The sequence below is a fragment of the Candidozyma duobushaemuli genome (genome assembly GCF_002926085.2).
Source record: "Candidozyma duobushaemuli strain B09383 chromosome Unknown E_B09383, whole genome shotgun sequence".
NCBI lineage: Eukaryota > Fungi > Ascomycota > Pichiomycetes > Serinales > Metschnikowiaceae > Candidozyma > Candidozyma duobushaemuli.
This window is the reverse complement of record NW_020289900.1, coordinates 541,768-562,372: the sequence shown is the minus strand read 5'-3', so window position 1 is coordinate 562,372 and position 20,605 is coordinate 541,768. Positions and strand designations below refer to the sequence as shown.

The window sequence follows — 20,605 nt, the reverse complement described above, 5'->3', positions numbered from 1 at the left end:
TGGTGATCAATCGACAAACAATTCCAAATGCACTCTTCTCGATAAGCTTAAAAATCTTGCGACATACTTAGATTTGGACTAACCGTGTTCTCCATTCATCCAAATTCCGTATTCATTTTGTTCAAGTGATTTGGTATATACCAGTTGTAACAGAATGTTATTGTTTCTTAATCACACTTCGCGCTGCCAGGCTGAGCGCCCTACCTCCTGACGGTACGCGGCCTTACGGTCGTCGGATTACACCCGTGCCTTTTTGACACCTCCCTTGATTGAGTGGAAATCCAGGAAAAAAAAAAAAGAATCAACAGAAACTCTCTGACTACGCAACATAAATTTGATCGTCCACTTTCATAAACGATAGATTTAATTGCTCCGTTAGACTTACTCCTTGCCACCTACACAATCTTTCACTAACCTGAATTAAAAGGCAACGCTAACTTTCCAAATTACCAAGAAGCATAACAAGTACGTACCCTTTCACTTTGACAATGATACCACGATTTCAAGCCAATGTCTTTCTTTCTTTTGCTGATTATTTCTATTATAATAATCACTACATTGTATTTCTAACATTTTACTAACCAAAGGAATGGTCCCACCTCCAGCTGAATTTCGCAGAAAGCTAGTCATTGTCGGTGACGGTGCCTGTGGTAAGACCTGTCTCTTGATCGTTTTCTCCAAGGGAACTTTCCCAGAGGTTTACGTGCCTACTGTTTTCGAGAACTATGTTGCTGATGTTGAAGTGGATGGAAGAAAGGTCGAGTTGGCTCTCTGGGATACCGCCGGCCAAGAAGATTACGACAGATTGAGACCGTTGTCGTACCCTGACTCGAATGTTATCTTGATTTGCTTTTCTATTGACTCACCTGACTCGTTGGACAACGTTTTGGAGAAATGGATCTCCGAGGTTTTGCACTTTTGCCAGGGTGTCCCCATCATTTTGGTGGGATGTAAGGTTGATTTGAGGAACGATCCCGTCACAATCAAGCAGTTGTCACAAGAGAATCAACAGCCTGTCTCTACCTCCGAGGGTCAAGCAGTGGCTCAAAAGATCGGCACTCAATACTACTTGGAGTGTTCTGCAAGAACTGGTCAGGGTGTGAGGGAGGTCTTTGAGACTGCCACCAGAGCCTCATTGCTGACCAGAGAGAAGAAGGAGAAGAAGAAGAAGTGTGTGGTCTTGTAAGTCATTTAGCTCACGCTTTCACATCGACATCTTCAATGAAGCATTTTTGATTGTAAGGAAGGTTTCTAGCCATTTAGATTACTTTAAACCAAGCTAGGTCCATCCGATTGTTTTTCTGGTCGTTTTGAATAAATGAATAGTTCGATCTTGACTTCTGTAAGTTGTATTATGTACAGGATTTGCATATAACCAATGATATTAACCAATTTTTTCTTACTGAGACGACTCTTGTACTTCACTTGCTTGACATACACAAACAACATGCTAACTAGATTGTCAAGGAGGGCATTTACGACATCTGTCCCAAAGCTTCAGACGTTGGCCACACCAGTTACAAAAAAAACCGTCACTGGCCTCTCCAAGGAAGAGTTGCAAAGAAGTCCTAATGCAGCTCAAGCACCAAATGAAGTAAAGCCCTGGACTCCAAGTCAGCAGCCAAGAGATGAAGCTATTTCAAAAAACGCAGTAAGGTTTGTTCAGAGAGACTTAGCTGAACAACCTCAACCTTACGCTGCTATTGATTTGATAGCCCAAGAGCCTATCAGATACATTGCTCATGATAACATCGCTGTATGCGACGGCAATAAAGGCTCTACTTTACAAGGTCATCCCAAAATTTTCATCAACTTGGACCAACCTAAGGCTTCGACCTGTGGCTATTGCGGCTTGAGGTATGCAAAGGAGGAACATAGAGATATCATTGAGAGGAAAGAAACATAATTCCAACCATTGATCAACATTGTGAGAGTCATCACATTTCTCAGTATTTAACAATACATCAGCTCATTTTCATTGGGATCATACCTACTGTGAATCCACTCCCTTTTTTTCTCTCCTTCTATTTTACATAACTTTGACTGCAGCAATCATCCCCAAAAAGATTCAGCAAAGATCTGGAAAGATTGTTTTTCCAGGCCTTTCATAGTGGTGATATGGTGTTTTACCCTTGCTTCACCTTGTTCCGCGGAAAAGGCGTCCTTAAAGTCCTCCCGCACGACAGAACGTTTCACTCCCTACAACAGTCCTAATATGAGTTCGTCCATCAAGCGTTACACCATAGAAATATTTTCAGGAATTTTATATGGGCTACGATATTCGCATCATCACCTAGTTCACTCCTACATTATCATTCCCATTGGTATCGTCATCCTATTCACAATCCTCTACGGGTTTAATGTCCTTCTTTCTGATATCTTCAAAATTGAGTTCCCGGCGTCGGTCTTGGGGATGTTGATCAACTTGATCTTTTTGTGTATCCTTGACTATCTTGCATCTTTTCGGGACGCAGATGCTAATTCGAAGCTGCGCTGGGTGATCCTGGTAGGGGAGGTATCATCTTGGGTATTGGAAAAGTACTTGATGATAATTCAGCCGAGCATGAACTTCTCCCTCAAATGGATAAATGTATTTTTCATTCCATCGTTTGTGATCCTTCCGTTGAGTGACCATATTACCTTCATAGAGTGTTTGAAGATTGCCGCAGTATTTCTTGTAGGCGGTGTTGCACTTATGTTGTTCGATGTCTATTCTATTTGTTTGTTGAAGAAGATTCTCAACGCGTGTCATCTTGGACATTTTGATAATGAGAAAGTCTTAAACAACGACTCTCAGAGTCCCGATTCAACAAAGCTTGATGAAGAAAAAGATTCCGATGAGAGAGATATTTTCTCGGATTCCAGGTCCTATATATCAGCAAGAGTTGATATCACCACAATTGATGTCTCAAACCTTAGATCTACAAGAACAGCACCAGAATCCAAGCCTCAGAATTCTGATATTTCCGACAATCCTTTCATGAACACGATTGCGGAACCAAACAACCTACAAAGAAGTCTGACTACTCCTCAAAGCTTCTCTCCTGATAAACAATCATCCTCTGAGATCACGTCCAGAGATAATATCTTCTCTGCCACGGGAACTCCACCAGAAGCCTCTGGCGAAGATCCCCTCGCACACCTTTCGGATCTATCCAAGAAGGTCACTTTGTTCGTGACTAATTACATTGACTGGTTCTTATTTGTTGTCCTTTTCATAATATCCTTGCCACTTTATTACTCAAGGAGTCTACATGTGATGCTCTTCTATCATCTAAGCATCACCGTCTTGTCATTTTACCTTGCTTTGCTAGTACCTGTTAAAATACCACAGCTTAAGAAGTTTGCACACCCCATCTTGATATCAACGGCAGAAATATTGTTCGTCTGCTTCATCGGATCCCTCATATATCATAAGGGGTCGCCCAAAGGATTTTTAGATGATCTCAAGTACTACAAAACCGGGAAGACGTATCTACGTCTTTTCAACGGTAAGAGAATGTACAATAACGGCGAATATAATACTAGCCTTGAAGAAAACTTCACAGCTGTACCTCTCTGGCCTGGATGTGGGGATATATTATCATCGTTGATGGATGTCTCAATCGTCTCTCTATCTTTGCCAATGTTCACACACAAGAGAGACTTTATTCGCAACTTTTGGATCTTAATGCCAACAATTTTAGCCTCAATGGCCCTTACTTTTTTCTGTTATCCACTCGTTAGCTATCATATTGGGATAAATCCTGAACGATCTATTGGTTTCATCGGGCGACTGGTAACTTTGGCACTAGGAACACCACTCATAACCGCATTAGGTGGCTCTATCTCCTTAATGGCTGTTTGCACCATACTAAGTGGGATTCTTGGGGTCTTAATTGGTGACCCATTTTTCAGCTTGTTAAAGGTGTCTCCGGAGGATTACTTAACGAGAGGCGTCACTTTGGGAATTAATTGCGGGGCAATTGCAACGGCACACCTCTTGAATGTTGACCCGCGTGCTGCATCGATGAGCTCTTTGAGTTTTAGCATATTTGGAACCATTATGATTATACTCGCGAGTGTGAATGCAATTCGTGAACTAATACGATCATGGGTGGGCCTATAGCTATTGCGTTTTCACGCGCACTTCAGCGCGCACAGTAGTCACTAGTTACATTTTAATATACCTTCAGCCAGCCAGTAAATGAATAACGAAGAAAACAAAATTTTAATTGTGCCCCAAGATATAGGTGTGGCGAACATATTTGCAATCAAATCTGGAGGTAAAACAAGAAGCATTTTAGCGGCTGATGAGGGAGTTTTCGAAGTGGTGAATATTGTTGGCAGCAGCCCTTATGATTCAGTGGCAGCTCCTCAAACGCCCTTTTCGGAACCCGTAAAATCTATTCTCCTTGAGATAGCCAACCACCAAGGAGCTGTCTTACAAGACCCCCGAATTTTGGTTGTGACAAGATTCAACATGACATATTTCTTTGCAGGCATCTTCAATAGTCAAAACACTTTCTCATCTCGTTTCCAAGACGCGTCAGATTTGAAAGACCAACTTTTAGATCTAGATGTGATAAGCGGCTGGAATGAAAAAATCGAGAGTGAATTCAACCGTTCTTTAGACATCTTGTGTAAAGCTATTGAGGAAGGGGGCCAAACTTTTTATAAGTATTCCAAAGATCAATTACGTCTATTTTTGAAAGATAAAATCGAAAAGCTTGCGGCATATATTATTGCGAAGAAGAGTTTGAGCTTATATAAGGCCATCCGATCGTCTCTTATCTCACAGGAGGAGCCACCACAAAGGATACTAGAGGCGCAAACTCTTCGCTTTGCTACAGATATGATCATGGTTTCCTACTTTAATACCTCAGACAGAAATGAAATGCTAGGTGCCTTAGGATACGAATCTGAGGAACTTGCGAGCTATTTGAAAAAAGTGAAATCACAAAATGAGAGTGATAATCTTCAAGATACAACTGTCACCACTCCCCGCATCAAAGCGAAAACAAAAGCTCCTCGCAAAAAAGAATCAAAAGTTGCTGTGGGCAAAGGAGCGCTCGATTCATTCTTTAAAAGTCGTACTTAACGCTTTGCGCCGACTTCCAACAATTGAAGTCCTTCGGAACGATATCTGGTCTCGAAATTTTTGTTCAATGCATCTTTCATTAATTTTGTGAGCTTATCGATAGAAGATAGACCATCCCTTGCTAATTCTAATAGCACTCTTCCATCAATTGGAAGTCCGCCATTTTTCGATATTTGAATCAATTCACGATTCATATTCATGGTGAAAACTAAAGAGCCATCTCTAAGCAATTCCTCGGCTTTATCAGCATCCAAAATGGCAATCTCGCTGGTTGAGTCACCCTTGATGTTTTCTGCGTCACCAAGGGGATTGAAAAAGGAATAGGTCGTACAAAGCGGGATATGCAATATACTCAATGGCGTAGGCTGATGTGTTTCTGTACTGTGAATGATCACCTCAGTTCCTCGAATGGAGATGTCAGGTTTCCTGAAATGTTGTAGTGCTGTCATAACTCCTAAGCAGGATGCATCGATGAGACCACCATCATCTGCGATGAAGTTGATATCCGCCCTAATGTTCCAGACCTTCTCACCTGCCACAATACACAAGCTCTCGAGATCTAAAGCATTTGATCTTCTGACGGCCTTTTCGATGAGTCTGGAGACAAGCACCTCTTCATCCGATGCCTTACCGTTTTCGAACGACAAACATGGCATCAGACTCAATTCAGTATTTATCGAAAAGAGTCCCTCAAAGGGCCGATCCTCATATGGTTTGCAGACCTCTGCGCTAACCCTGACGGCGAGCCGTGTAAACCCCCATTCAACTTCTACAAAGCCATATTCGGAGGATGAAATATGCAACTTTGGCTCCCGAATCTGTTTGAGCTTCCTCCCATTAAGACGAAAGTTATTTTTTAGGCATTCCGCGAAGACAGACCTTTGATTAGCAATGACATCAAAGTTCTTCATGACGACGGGCTCAGCTCAGGCGTTGCGATGAACTAATGCTAAAAGAATCACTCACGTGATACATCATGCAAACAATAGCATTTTAAAATTCCGAATGAACGTAGCGTCATTGTAAAAGCGTCTTATCGATTTTAAGTCAAGGGTAGGAAGATAATGAGTAGCGAATAAATTTCAAGGCCAAGCCTTCAAAAGCATATTTGCTCAAAAGTTCCTTCTCCAATGTGAAAGTGTATCATCCTGCATTTAAAGACTTTCGAACAAAATAGAACGCATTGCACGTATCAAACAAGGTTAATGCTTTCTTTACTTCCTCGCAAGCCAAGCCTCCCAGTATGGAGAAGGTATAGTACACTCAATGGATTTAAGAGCACCTCGCCTGCTTTAAACTATTTTCAGCGGACAAGATTGCCAGCTAATACCATCGTGAAATTCGTTCCTCAGCAAACAGCTTACGTTGTTGAGAGAATGGGCAAATTTCTGAAGGTGCTCAAGCCTGGAATGGCAATACTTGTTCCATTTATCGACAAAATCACCTATGTTCAGTCATTGAAGGAAACAGCGATCGAAATTCCTTCTCAAAATGCCATTACAGCTGATAATGTATCCCTTGAACTCGATGGAATTTTGTATGTTAAAGTACTCGATCCCTACAAGGCCTCCTACGGAGTGGAGGATTTTAGATTCGCTATCAGCCAGTTGGCTCAAACCACCATGAGATCTGAGATTGGCTCTATGAATCTTGATTCGGTGTTGAAAGAAAGACAAAAGCTAAACACAAATATAAACCTCACTATTAACGAGGCCGCAAGGGATCATTGGGGCGTTGAATGTTTACGTTACGAGATAAGAGACATTCATCCGCCTCAAAACGTTTTGGATGCAATGCATAGGCAGGTTAGCGCAGATAGAGCCAAGCGGGCAGAAATCCTTGAATCAGAGGGAACAAGACAGGCAAGAATAAACATTGCCGAAGGCGAAAAGCAAGCTGCTATATTGAAGGCGGAGTCTACTGCCATGAGTATTGAGCGTATAGCAAATTCCATCAGTGGTACTCAGGGCGGCAAAGATGCGGCCAGTCTTCAAGTTGCACAAGACTACATCAAAGAGTTTGGAAAAATTGCGAAAGACTCTAATACCGTGGTTCTTCCTGCGAATATCAACGATCTTAGCGGTATGATCACTTCAGGCTTGTCAGTATATGGCTCACTTGTCAAGAATAAGGAAAAGTCTTCATAAATATCTCCTTTTAGCGAGAGTTTACGTTCATTGTAAATAGTGGTATTGGTATCGTGAATCATTTCTAAACTAAGAAATTGAGAAGTCATTATATACTTGTGGCTCAAACCACTGTATCACCTTTATTGACGGAAATCAGAAGCGGAAGATTGGAGTCTTTTCTTGACCTCTTCTTGCCACGACTCGACCATTTCAACTTTGCTTGCAACCTTTCGAAGCTTTTAGTAAAGTTAGTGTGTACACACCATTGATAAAACCACCATTCCAAAAGGAGGAACAAACTAGCAATGACGAATCCTCCAAAAACTGCTAAGCCGATATGATTCGCTAGCGACTTCACAAATTTTGCATCGTCAAGATGCCACAGTGATCCTGGCGAAATTGCAAAGAAAGAAAAGACATGGGTCTTGTAGTCTTTGGGTAGCAAGATCCTCACCTTCGCTGCCTCTGGGACGCCATACCTTTTGTACTGTTGAAGCATCACGGAAAGGAATAATGGTCCTGTCGAGAACATGATCGTTATGTAAGGCACCAACCAATTTCTCTTGTACTTTTGGAGGCTGTCAAGAACCTTTATGAAAAATGGGTGTTTTGGCACAGCCCCCATAACGTCATTCGAAATTCCCGTGGGCACCGTCTGTCTGACGAAAGCTGGTACCGTCAATAAAGGGTCCAATCTGCGCACACAACCGTCATCTAAATCGATATAAATTCCACCGTAATGAGCTAGAGCGAAATAGCGAATGGCATCTGCGCGCTGAATAGGGTAAGGATATGAGTCCCACGTCAGAAGAAACCAAGGAAATTCTTGAGCGATAAATTGCCTTGCAGTGTCATCAGTCCACAAAATGTATTGGTAGTCTGGATGCATTTCAACGCAGGCCTTTTGACCTGGTTGCCATAGCTTGGGGATATGCTCATCCTTGTAGGTTTGGTGTATGATCTTAGGGATAACGTTTGGTTTGTCAAAACGGTTCTCTGTTGGATTCAACTCTACGTCAAGCAAAGCATCTTGAAAGGAGTCATCAAATAGTAAACTTATCAAATCGTAGCTGCAATAAACTAGAAATGCTATCACGGCAGCGTGGCCCCATAGGATATATTTCAATTCTTTTCTCATCTAACCTAATCTCGTCAAGCTTCACGTTGCCTGGATGTTGTTCTATGGTATGGGCTTGTTTGGAACACGAATAAGTGGGATTTCGCGGTTTCGACGTTAAACTGGCGAAGCAAGGGAAAGAAGATGTGGTGTTTAGGTCGCGATCATGTTACCTCGGATGGTTGACTAGGGAAAATAATAGGGGAAGTGCGGAAAAAATTATACGCCTTACGCACAACAGCCTCATTGGGTGTCACGTATCCGCCTATTGAAGCAAACGAACCTGGCGAAAACGGGAGACAAGATCCTTTGAAAATGTTTTGATGATGAATGACGCGAGAATAATAGGTAGGATTGATTCGTCATCACAGCACAAGCGGAAAAGTTCCCTATTAGACAGCTTGCAGCGTTGCAGGCACCAATGATTCAGGAAATTTGAGCATAGCTTCGAAGTGACCTTTTTTGCTTTGAGTTCTAATGCCGCTGAATACTATTATATTCAGGTATTTTTGAAGGCTGTTGTGGTCTTCCATGTTATATAGCTTCATAAGTTGAAGCATACTCTTCATCACTTTGGCGCAGCAACTCACGATTTAGGAACGCCCTGCCCGTCTTGTGAACACTGAGTTTCTACCGCCTTAAGTTCTCTCGATCTAAAATAAAGTATTTACTTAGAAAATGTACTCAACGGTGGGCCTCAACGAAGAGCCAAGTCAAGCGAAATTTTCTTTTAAGTATCTAAAGTTTTGCCTTGTACTCGTTGGCATCTCTTTCAAAGTTCTTATCGACAATGTCAATCATGTAATTGAGTGAAATGTTGTCCACTTCATTGCGCATGATAAAGCGTTGTAAGAAGCTTAAGATGAATTTTAAGTCCCGCAGGTTTCGAATGATGACGTAAGCCTTTGTTTTCGACTTATTTTTGAAAATCTTGATCAATTTCAAGTTGTTCAAGTAAAATAAAAACGACAACAAGTATTGCTTGTTGTAAGTTTCGATATGGAAATGCAGATTACCTCTTTCAAACATCCTCATGTTCTCCTTTTGAATAATCTTAAGCAAAGACTTGGTAGTCGGGTAATCCTTCAGCATCAAGTTGTCACTGATTAGTTGCTGCTCCGTGATCTTATTTTGGGAATTGGCATAGAACTTCACGACAGTACTGTTGAGTTCATCCACACATATCATAAAGGACTCAATGAACGGCAAAATAATTGTAGCGAGAACATTATGAAAGTGTTTATCTTTTATTTGAAGATCCTCTGAGATAACACCGAGCTTCTCGTATCTCTCCAAAATAAAAGACAAATTGTTCTTCGGATTGAAGTTGTAGTCAAACAAGAATTCATTCTTCAAAAACCCTGTGAAAATGTAAAATAGCTTGTTTATTTGCATGCGGTCCAGTGTCTTGAGCAAAATTAAGGATACCAAGCACTTGTAAATTAATAAATGGATGGTAAGGTTCTTGTAGTAAAGTAATTCAAACGAGTTCTCGATTCTGACGACATTTGTCTTAGGATTGACTCTTGTGAATTTGAAGAAGGAGATAATTTGGGATTTGATGAGTGCTATCTTTTGCTCTTCATTCAATTGTTGAATGGCTGTTAAAATTTTCGAGTTTGTGGGACTTATGTCTTCCTCTTGATAAACGTTCAATAAGAAGTCAAGCATGGGCAAAAGCTCCTTGGCGTTGAACTCTGTTTTTCCTGACATATAGTGGAACGTTTGAATCACCATACCAATAATGGCACACTCGGGAAGATAAGAAGCACCATTGATAGCGTGAAGAATCTTGAATCCAAGTTTCTTCAAGTTGATATCTTGCTCGGAAACCGAAACATCATCTTCGAAATCATAGTCAACTCGATTCTTCGGGTCCTCGACATACGACGAGAGTGTAAAACTATCTGCCAATTTGACGAAGATCTTGCCATGCAATGTACGATTTGCGTTGGTGACAAACCCATCCTTCATAACAGTAACCTTCTCATCATCTCTGTCCACCCCGTGAACTAAATTAGAAAGTCCGTTTGATAAAATGTTTACGAAACTCTCTTGCTTTTTATCGCTACCGATCAATTCGTCAAGATAACCATCAGCTTCGTAAATACGCTCGTAGGTTATGGATATTGGTTGCATCAACATGTCAAAATTTTCATTCTTTTCTTGTCGACGCTGTTTCAAATAAATGGACACAAGAGTTTTGAGAATTCCGTATTTTGGAAGAAGTAATTTTCCGTCTCTCGAACGGGTTCCCTCGATGAAAACTTCAAAATGAATTCGATTCAAGAGAACAAATTCAACATAGTTGGTCAAGTTTCGTTCAGTGTATAGCTCATTGTTGAATGATCTCTTGATGAATATTCCTCCCAAACCTTTCATGATTCGGCCAAAGATTGCAACATTTAAGTTCTCTCCAGCAATAACTGTTGGAATAGACATTTGAAAGCGAATCAAGATCAAGTGCAACATGACATAATCAATATGCGATTGATGATTGGGAAGAAGAATGATGGACATTGGGTTAGCCAAGTACTTCTGATAAAGAGAACTCAACTGCTCTCGATTAACCCAAACGCCTTGTGGAAACATCTTTTTCACCGTTTTGATGACAGTTATATAGCAAATTTTCAAAAATGTTGGTGAGCCGAACTTAGGAAGGTTCTTATCGTTTTCAGCTGAATAGTATCTGATCATGAACTTCTTCACCTCGGCAAATCTTTTCAGAAAATCTTTTGCCTTGATAAGATTCATTTTGAGTTCCAGATCGACTAATTTGTAAACTATCTCATCCAATTTTTCGTCGGTATTCTCTAATCTCTCGGTCATGAATTCCTTCGACATCCGATTGAATTTACCACCAATCTTGCTCACGGCATACTTGTACTCGGCATTGGAGTAAATGTCGTCATAATTGACCGAGCTAAAGAATTTGATAAAATGTTTCAAGATACTGAAACTGTTGCTCACTTTGTCGTTCGTTTCCAATTCTAAGTAAGTCTCCTTATCTGTGGGTAAAGGGAAGGATAACTCTAAGTTTGGCTCTGTTAAAGCATTCTCGAGAATGTTTACATCGAAGTCCGAATTAGCGATTTCGTCTGCCATGATTGTAAGTATTAAGCGCGGGCAATATAGGTTGCGCTACTCGAGTATTTAAAGGTAAAATCGAAGCCCAACATTCGCGACCCCACAGCTGACATTTTTGCCTGTTCAAGAAATTTGAATATGATGCGCACACATTGTGGGTTTAAGTATCTGGCTTTGGCAATAAGACTGCTACAACATTAGGTATTTCCAAATATAATAAAAAAGTTTTGCTCATGAGTTTATTTGAGGTACAAGCTATGGTACTTGATCAAGGTTTCAGAATATTCTGACTGTTGGGCTTTCCCGATCACATGTGTCGAGGGTGTCACAAGCCGCATTTAGACGCATGATCGGGACACTCAGTTTGAGATACTGATAATGCACCTTGAATCTGTAATTGTTCTAGCGCATAGAGGTCGTCCCTTTAAGACACCAATCTCTACCATTCCCCACTTGATGTTTGCAAAGCACTGGCTCGAGCCATAAACTTACACAACCAGCAACCATGATTCCAAATGAGTCACTTATTCCTACGCAGCCCATCGCAAATTCTCTTGAGCTTTGTGAAACTTGCTCGCTCACCAGCATAAATGTGTTAACGTACAGTAAACCACCAAGTAAGCCCTCATAAAGAAAAAGTAACGACATCTGCCATAGGCGGAAGAATGGTCGATCGAATAGGGCTTGAAATATCGTAAGAATAACATTAACAAATTGAAGTAATGTTAGCATGTATAGCTGGCGACACCTGAAACCAAACAAGGTGGAGGACCTTGAGATGAAGACCCCCACTTGATAAAGAAACCCATAGAAGACATAAATATCACGATAGTCCTTGAAGAGCCACTCAGGGAGATCATCTAACGAGAAGAGAAGAGTAGGTGAGATTCCTTGGTTGATGACATACTCACATATGTATACGGAGCATAGTGGAACCATATATGGAAAAACCAAGGGCAACATTTTTCTAAATGTTGTAACAATGTGGCTTGTGACCCTGTCTGTAGTGAAAGGTGTCGAATCGACACCATTCGAATTTGGTGTTCTATCCTCGTTCATGTCAATCGAGTCATCATTAGAAGGTATCGCCACGTACTCGGTCGTTGATTGCGGTAGTAAATAGAAATAGGCGATTAGATGACAAAATGGAAGTATCGAAAAGATCACTAGAGCTTTTTTAGCCGGGATGTGTAGGATGTTTGTAAAGAGTAAGAAGAGGAAACTTCCCGCAATCCCAGCTGCACCGGTACCAGCGGAGAATCCTCCAATTGCCATATTTCTCGGATAATAATGAGTAAGCAGGAGAAACGATACCTCGCCAATTCCAGATGACGCAGAAGCCATACAGATCCCTGAAATGATGGCTGAGGTGTTACTCGAGGTGAAACTTATCAAAAGCATACCAGGTATTGAAAGCACCACCAATGCGATTAATCGGTGGCTATATGCGAACTGATGTATGACGAGAGGCGCCAACAATTTGACAACCAACGCAGGGAATATATCTGCCAATAGAACCACACCCTTCGGAGTCGCAGAACCAACCAAATCGATAGCAGCCGATAATATCACAACATACAAAATGTTGTTTACTAGCCCAAAGGCTAAAAAGGAAATAAAAACTCGTCGCTTTGTAGTCAAATGTAGCGTCATGTCTCGTAATACATCAATAAACCTATCTGTCGATGATTGTGTAAAGTGACCTATGGTACTTCTGTGCAAAACGGTCGGACACACCTGATCGCGACTTTGAGTCCAGTGCTAAATCTTACTTGTAAGATAAAGGACAATAAGGACATCAGGCCTTCAAGAATTCCGCCAGTCCAGCAATTATTAGTTTTATGAATCGTAACTATAGCTCGGAGAGCACAATCTTCTTGCAGAAATATCAATGCTCGAAACCACAATCCCTAATCAACAAAGTCGCTACATAATTCTGAGTAAAGTTCGTCTGCTCACTTTCCGAACTTTTCTTCTATCTTCCATGTTTCCTATGTTTTTTTTTTTTTTTTTTTTTTTTTTTTTTTTATTATTATTTTTTTGTACCCTTTTCTCACTTGCTTCTATTATAGATAGTTGCATTTCAAATATTCCTGTATATTTCTGATGACCTCGTGAATATCAAAATTTTCAGTTGAGTCATCAGGCATTACATAAAGCAGCTCTGCGAACTTACTGCCAAATTGTCGAAACAACATCATTAGTTGCCATGAGCCAAACGCCTATCCCTGAAGAGTACGACGACACAAGAATTATGGGATACGATCCTTTGATACCTCCTGCTCTCCTCCAAACGGAAATTAAAGCATCGAAAAAGTCCCTAGACACCGTTATAAAAGGAAGAATCGACTCTTCCAGAATTATCAGTGGAAAGGACGATCGATGCCTCGTCATCGTTGGGCCCTGTTCTATTCATGATCCAGAGGCTGCTATTGAGTACGCCAATCGATTAAAGAAGTTAGCGGGAGAGCTATCTGACGATCTTGTCATCATTATGCGAGCCTACTTGGAGAAGCCAAGAACCACTGTCGGATGGAAAGGACTTATTAACGATCCTAATGTGGACAACACTTTTGATATAAACGAAGGCTTAAGAGTGTCGAGAAAGTTGTATGCTGATTTAACGGGAGAGGTTGGTATTCCTATTGGAAGCGAGATGTTGGACACAATCTCTCCTCAGTACTTCTCTGACCTCTTGAGCTTTGGGGCTGTTGGTGCTAGAACGACAGAATCCCAGCTCCATCGAGAATTGGCCTCAGGTTTATCTTTTCCTATTGGCTTCAAAAATGGCACAGATGGAAACGTGGGTGTTGCTTTGGATGCTGTCCAAGCGTCGTCTAAGGGTCACCACTTTATGGGTGTAACTAAAAATGGCTTAGCTGCGATCACCACAACGAAGGGTAATGATCACTGCTTTGTTATTTTAAGGGGAGGCAAGAATCTCACTAACTACGACTCTGAGTCCGTGAAAAATGCGAAGGCAGCGATTGCAAAAAGTACGGATCCAAACATAAAAATCATGGTGGACTGTTCTCATGACAATTCTAAAAAGGACTACAAGAATCAACCCTCTGTCTTGCAGTCTGTCGTTGAGCAGATTGAGAACGGAGAGCATGCATTGATGGGTGTAATGATTGAATCGCACATAAATGAGGGAAAGCAGAACATGCCACCAGGGAATGAGGGAAAAGCCGCTCTCAAGTACGGTGTGTCGATCACAGACAGTTGTGTTTCATGGGAGACAACGGTGGATATGTTGAAAAACTTGTCCAAGGCAGTGCAGAAACGGAGAAGCGCGACTCAGTGAAAGTTTATATCGCTTGACAGCAGTTTCAGACAACAAATGATGTCAACGCCATTCATGAAGCCCATCGTTACCATGGGAAGTTGAGTTTTAAGTGTGCTGACAGTTCCAAGGCTTTCGCTTCAACATCTTTCATCAAACTGAGCAATAAAGAAATGTCAGGGTTTTCCGATTTGTAGTTGTGCGCCTCCTTGAAAGGGTTTCGGCTCGTTCGCTTTGCCATTAAAACAGGACCTAAACCATAGAGGTCCTTTTTGAAAATATTATATGTTTTTCTCTCGTTAGCTGCAAGTTCTTCAAAATATTTGTCTCTTTTTGGTCCTTGAAAGACTGGGTTTGGTGAATTTCCTTTGAAGTTCACGCATTTCAAATCAAAGCCCAACGCTCGCTGTAGGTGTAATTGTAAAAATCGGTCTTTTTTGAATTCGAAACCACAAATAGTTATACACTTCGGATACCGACCACATACATCATAAAATCTGCAAATCAGATAGAGAATATTCTCAAAAGAGTCCTTTGCAAATGGTTCGACGAAAGTTCTACTTTCGATCTCATCAATCTGTTTGTGAACGCTCTGTCGTCTTTTGAGGTCGAGCAACCGATGATAACTCTCCGCTTCGCTTAAAGAGCCTGCCTCTAACTTCGTTCTGCCCCCAGAGATGACCAATATTGCCTTCTCATCCTCAAGAAGTGACTCTTGTCCTAACATAAGATGGTCAATGAAAGCAAGGTGATCGTTCCCCTCCACTTGAAAGGTTTGCAAAAGCCATTCACCAGAATCTTCTCCGAGTTTGGCTCCGCCTGTCCATATAGAATGACAAGGTACGATGATTAAATGTGTGCGTGACATTTTGCGAAGTAAACTTTCTATGTGAGTAAGCTAAATATGCGACGCGAGAGTCACTTCATGTAAGTAAGTATAACAGCCAACGAGAGCATTCCAATGGCAAAAGGCTGCAATGACTACCATCACGTGAAAAATTTGATGCCCGTGTCCAATAATGTCGAACGCACCGTGCTGCTTTTTGTTTTTGATCTCAGAAATTTGATCTGAGTAAACAAATCTTTCAGGAATTCTAGCCGCATAAATACAGGCACCGAATATGTAGAAGAAGCCCTCCCCAACTAGCCATTCCGCACTTGCGCGGTCTCTCGCATTGAGAAGGCCATACTTAACTATAGCTGTCAACACGGGTAAAATTCCCGAGAGGCCAAACAAAATGAACATGAGAGACCGAAATGGGCGATATGCTGGCGTCGAAAACTTGACATCGAATGTAAGTTTCGTGCAAATTGTCCCCAACAACACGAAGAGGCAAACGAAGAAGGTTCTCAAGTATGGGGCATCATAAAATGCGAACAAAACGATTGAGTTAAGGGAACAAGTAATTAAAACTATTATTCCGAAATAGTCACACTGATTACCAAGCTTCGAGACTTTGTGAGAATGACACTTGAAGCAATGAAAAGACGCTGACAGAAAGAGGCAAAACGTCACAGCGAAGCCAAATTGATAGAAATTGAGGATTTCCCAAGCCCCTAAGTAGTTCTCATATTGTGGAAGAATATAGAAGATTTGATAGGAAATGAGCCACAATGATATTGAGGAGGGCAATAAATGGGAGTAGACATTGATGGACTCGTTATGCCAATAAGTTAACGATCTCAAGCAGTTGATATAGCTCTTGGTTTCTTTGACATATCCCGAACGAATGAAATGATTATCTTGCTGCCACTCGGCTAGCTCATCAAAGAAGTACAATCGTTCAAGTGATTGAAATTCACCTTTATCAGAATCTTCTTTCGGTCTTCTATTAGTCAATGTTTGCATTTTCTCGGTCACCGCAGCAACTTGTAGGAATCTCAGATCAATTAACCGGGCGCGCGCGCAGGTCCGGAATTGGTGGAATTAGTGAAACTTGGTTAAGTGCGTTAATTATATGGTCGTTACATGAACGAACTGGGGATTTTTTGAATTAAACTCCAATAAGAAGAAATTCTTCTCCCAGAATATCTCGAAAACTTAAGATTGAAGAAATCGCCAGCGTAAAATAATTTCCAATCAGAGCCGGGTTTATGATAAGTTCCATTACACCTCTCAAAATACCACTTGTTCACCGGATTCGTATTGCGAGATCTCCAAATTAACTCTTCAGGATACGCCTGCAACATCAGTTTGAAAATGACATCTGCCAAACTGGGTAGGCCCTGGTTTTTTTTGGTAATGGCAAACTTATCTAGGTAAGGCACTTTATGACCATCAGATGTTTCCTCTTTCGTTATTATTGCTCCACCATCATAGTTTCCAATAATGATGACGCAATCAAGACAACTATTGAGTCTTTTCACATAGTCCTCCCGTTCGAGTTTCCTGCCGAATGAGTCGTCGATCATCAGCAATAACTTACTCCCATCGATACCGCTGTTACTAACAAGGCTATCGAACCTTTTTTGCCCTGACTCCGTGGGGTAGAATAGCTGGACATCGAAACCACTCTTGATTATGGATGTAGTAACTTGCGGAGTTCTCAAGCGCCCTGGTGGCAAGGAGGATGATATCAAAGGTCGATCCGTTAAAATATTATATGCAACCGGATTTAGCATGTCCGCTTGGGGAGTGAGGTCCTCTGGTCGAAGAATTATTCCAGTGGCCTCACTCTTCAGTTCTGACTGGGTTGCGAGTAAAAGCTCTCGCATATGCGAAAGATTAGACAAATGTCGATCTCGAACCTCAGGTTCTAAAAACCCAATGTGCAATTCCGACACAATGTCCGAATATTCTTGTAAGTTGTTGATGAATACGTGACTGGTACGATCACGTTCAATAGACGGAATTCCGCCAACAGTGTCCACAAATACAACCTTTTCGATCACGACTCTTTGCGAGCGATTCAATTGTTCCACTAACGCGAGCAATGCATCCTGGGAACTGATTATGCTATGCCTGGCATTCACAACGTCATATGCTACAGGGAGCAAAACTGGAATATTTCCTTGAATGATGGGAAGTATGATCAGCCTCTCACTCAGGACAGTTATTTTGTTCCTGTGGTCATCAAAGGGTGTGGTAATTGGTGTGAAGAAATTAGGTTCATGAGCTTCTGCCCGAGACATAACACTTGCAACTTCCAAAGCCCTTTCTTGAAGGGAAGATAGGGTCTTCTGAGTTACTTCAACGTCGAATACCAAAATTGGAGACACGCCGAGTCTTAGAATTGTGGTGAAGCTTCGGCACATCTCTTGTAAGGCTTGAGTCAGTAATGCAAGTGGAATTCTGAACACAGCAACTTGTTTGTAAAAAGGTGCTAGGCTGATCCTTTTATCTTTTGGTAATCCCGGCGGAGAGCATTGACGTAGTATACCATTGATCCTCTCATCAATCTTTGGGTCTGCGTCAAGAGATCTTGATGAACACCCATCCGCAGATATCGTGTTGTACCTGGTTAAATACTCTCTAGCTTCACGTTTCGTTGTAGTTGATTTGAGAATTGACAAGATGAGATCACGTTTGTCCTTCCACTTCTCACGTCCCCAATGAATTGTCGACTTGATAATGCTCTCATAACAACTTAACGACTTCATGCGCAAATATCCTTGTCACTACTCATCACGTGTTGGAACATCTTCGTCGTATTGGTGCGAGTCTCCCTCACCACCAGCAGCTCCGTGCAACAATCGTAGCTCATTCATCACATTCAAAACAAAAGGTTTTATTTCATTTATCTCTAAAACAGAAAGTCCATTCAACTGAACATTGGACTCGTTAAGCTCTTTGAGACCCCTCTGCGCTTTCAGCTTTCTAATCTCCTTTATGTCTTGAAGTATACCGAATAAAGCTGACACAGTGTCTGACAAGTCATCTGGCGCATGACGAAAATAAATTTTGGCTAGCTCTTGCCAATTCCAGGGTAGTTCCGAGAAGCGATTCTTGTTATGAACTTCTTCGTCGTATTTTTCTCTCAAAGTTTCAACATTCAACCACGGAGGCGGTACAAAGTTGCACTTATTCTGCTCCTTGAATATAATCGCTACCCATAAGGGTACTTGCGTACGAGACATAACCTTTAGTGCTGGGATTGTTCTCTATTTTGTTAGCATATCTCAGAAATGAGGGTATTTGAACATACACCTACAAGCCGCGTCGATTTCATTGAGTAGCGCGGCAAGATTGTCACCAATTCGTTTTCGCATAAATATTGTAGCTCTTTGGGGAGCAAACTCACCTGTTGTGATTGAGGTACGACCATATAGTAGTACTTTCTGGATAAAACAAAAGTTTGAGACTTTAAACCGCGATCTCCTGCAACCAGCGAATAGCTTCGTGTAATACAGGATCGCGTCCACTTGAGTCGTCTTTCAGAAGGCCGAAATATGCTCCCAGGTAAGAAAGTAGGATCCCAAAGCAGCTTATCAAGCGTTCATGAACCGATGAATCTCCGTTGATATATTGAACCTCTGAATTACTGAGTTTATTTGGTGAATGCCTCTTGGGCGACGACCTTGAAGAGGCGGCATAGATTGCTTTTCTCATGGCTAGTACTGGGAAGACGACGGCATCTTTATACGCTACTAATATCACACTTTCCACAACATGATTTGGTGATGTACAGCCACATAACTTCAAGAAAGCAGTATCAATACAACTTTGTACTGGGATTAGGATTTGCATAAGGGTGAAGCGCACAAACTTGTTGAAATAAGTCCAGATTTCTGCCAAAGCTCTCCAAAGGTCCACCAAATTCAACTTTGCGTCTATATCAGTGCCTTTAGATAATTTCAAAGATTCAAGCCAGCTTCTCTTCAAAGTAGCTAGCCATGATTTAGTAGATTGCAAAAGTTCATGGAGCACTTCATGCTGTCGAACCTCCTTAGCCTCGTCAATAGAATCATCAAGAACAGGGTTAAACGTGGGGTTCTCCTCCAAGGTATTTGGAGATTTTACGAGTTTTGGTTGATCAAACGTAGGCTCGACTATCCGATGATACACGACACGGGCAAGCTCCTCAACTGTATATTCCAAAGGCATTGTTGTCCGAGGTGTTTTTTCTTGAGGTTTAAACATTCTTTCCAAATGCTCCAGTAGACCCTCGAATTCATCTGATAATTTTTGATAGCTTGGGTGCTTAGAGCTCTTCACGTTCGCGTTGACTTCAAGCCCCATGCTTTTATTCCACTTTTGTAAGATAAATTGATCAGCTGACATCAGGTATTTTCTATGGAGTCCTTGTAAGGAGGAGGAGTTGGAATGTGTGCTGGATGGCGCAGCGACCACTGATGACTCTGGGCTGTTGAAGCGGAACCTCGAGGCAAGTTTCACATCCTGAATTAAAGAGTTGGAGCTTTGGGAGGAGAGTGTGACATTGGTGCGTCCCAGCTGTTTTTTGGAAAATTGCTCTTTTTTAAGCAAATCTTTGTCACCGTGGCTGGCAAGAGGGCGATTGAAGAATTGGGCAATCGATGGCGCGGAAGCGAGCTTACCCGAGGGTTCAGCAGATTTCATGAAAAACTGCTTTTGATTTTCAGTTAAATAGGAACTTTCATCGTTGTGTTTCTCACTTCCAACTTTCCATTTAAGCTTTTTTGAAGTAAACCGACCCCTTGACGTAGCGTGTTGTTCGCTCACTAAACGATGGTCGTCTGCTTTGAACCTTTCTTTGTCGCCTCCCAAAGTTGAGCTTCTGCTTCTTGATAGAAGTCTGGCAAGAGGATTTCTTGAATGACTGCTCTCGTAACTTGGGGTCTGCGATTCATAAGAGCCTTGACGACTTAGCTCAGAGATATCCTCACTGTGGCCACTCTCAACAGTGCTATAAGATCTTGCAAAGTTGCTTCCGCTGTCATCTTGCAGCTGAGGAAACCCAGCCATGACTTTTGATGGCTTGTGCCTT

The 20,605-nt window shown here is 41.6% G+C and overlaps 9 protein-coding genes across 9 annotated transcripts; 5 read left to right on the top strand and 4 right to left on the bottom strand. All coding sequences in view use genetic code 12, as the record gives it.

Annotated features, from left to right (window-relative positions):
* Positions 1-589: 589 nt before the first annotated feature.
* Positions 590-1,186, top strand: RHO1 (Rho family GTPase; the record flags this gene model as incomplete). The annotated part of the gene is made up of 1 exon (XM_025482936.1): positions 590-1,186. One exon carries the CDS (start codon positions 590-592, stop codon positions 1,184-1,186), a length of 597 nt encoding a protein of 198 aa, XP_025337879.1.
* Positions 1,187-1,447: 261 nt separating this feature from the next.
* Positions 1,448-1,906, top strand: CXQ87_004496 (uncharacterized protein; the record flags this gene model as incomplete). The annotated part of the gene is made up of 1 exon (XM_025482935.1): positions 1,448-1,906. The coding sequence occupies one exon, from the start codon at positions 1,448-1,450 to the stop codon at positions 1,904-1,906; it is 459 nt and encodes a 152-aa protein (XP_025337878.1).
* A 309-nt stretch (positions 1,907-2,215) lies between these two features.
* On the top strand, positions 2,216-3,726 carry CXQ87_004495 (uncharacterized protein; the record flags this gene model as incomplete). Its single annotated transcript, XM_025482934.1, has 2 exons — positions 2,216-3,501; positions 3,549-3,726. The coding sequence occupies 2 exons, from the start codon at positions 2,216-2,218 to the stop codon at positions 3,724-3,726; spliced, it is 1,464 nt and encodes a 487-aa protein (XP_025337877.1).
* A 1,350-nt stretch (positions 3,727-5,076) lies between these two features.
* On the bottom strand, positions 5,077-5,736 carry CXQ87_004494 (exosome non-catalytic core subunit; the record flags this gene model as incomplete). The annotated part of the gene is made up of 1 exon (XM_025482933.1): positions 5,077-5,736. One exon carries the CDS (start codon positions 5,734-5,736, stop codon positions 5,077-5,079), a length of 660 nt encoding a protein of 219 aa, XP_025337876.1.
* A 549-nt stretch (positions 5,737-6,285) lies between these two features.
* Positions 6,286-7,227, top strand: SLP2 (Slp2p; the record flags this gene model as incomplete). The annotated part of the gene is made up of 1 exon (XM_025482932.1): positions 6,286-7,227. One exon carries the CDS (start codon positions 6,286-6,288, stop codon positions 7,225-7,227), a length of 942 nt encoding a protein of 313 aa, XP_025337875.1.
* A 103-nt stretch (positions 7,228-7,330) lies between these two features.
* MIT1 (mannosylinositol phosphorylceramide synthase catalytic subunit) lies at positions 7,331-8,347 on the bottom strand (the record flags this gene model as incomplete). Its single annotated transcript, XM_025482931.1, has 1 exon — positions 7,331-8,347. One exon carries the CDS (start codon positions 8,345-8,347, stop codon positions 7,331-7,333), a length of 1,017 nt encoding a protein of 338 aa, XP_025337874.1.
* Positions 8,348-9,064: 717 nt separating this feature from the next.
* Positions 9,065-11,431, bottom strand: CXQ87_004491 (uncharacterized protein; the record flags this gene model as incomplete). The annotated part of the gene is made up of 1 exon (XM_025482930.1): positions 9,065-11,431. The coding sequence occupies one exon, from the start codon at positions 11,429-11,431 to the stop codon at positions 9,065-9,067; it is 2,367 nt and encodes a 788-aa protein (XP_025337873.1).
* Positions 11,432-13,622: 2,191 nt separating this feature from the next.
* On the top strand, positions 13,623-14,720 carry ARO4 (3-deoxy-7-phosphoheptulonate synthase; the record flags this gene model as incomplete). Its single annotated transcript, XM_025482929.1, has 1 exon — positions 13,623-14,720. One exon carries the CDS (start codon positions 13,623-13,625, stop codon positions 14,718-14,720), a length of 1,098 nt encoding a protein of 365 aa, XP_025337872.1.
* Positions 14,721-14,787: 67 nt separating this feature from the next.
* Positions 14,788-20,583, bottom strand: CXQ87_004489 (uncharacterized protein; the record flags this gene model as incomplete). Its single annotated transcript, XM_025482928.1, has 4 exons — positions 14,788-15,028; positions 16,867-17,710; positions 18,329-18,779; positions 19,369-20,583. 4 exons carry the CDS (start codon positions 20,581-20,583, stop codon positions 14,788-14,790), a joined length of 2,751 nt encoding a protein of 916 aa, XP_025337871.1.
* Positions 20,584-20,605: the final 22 nt, after the last annotated feature.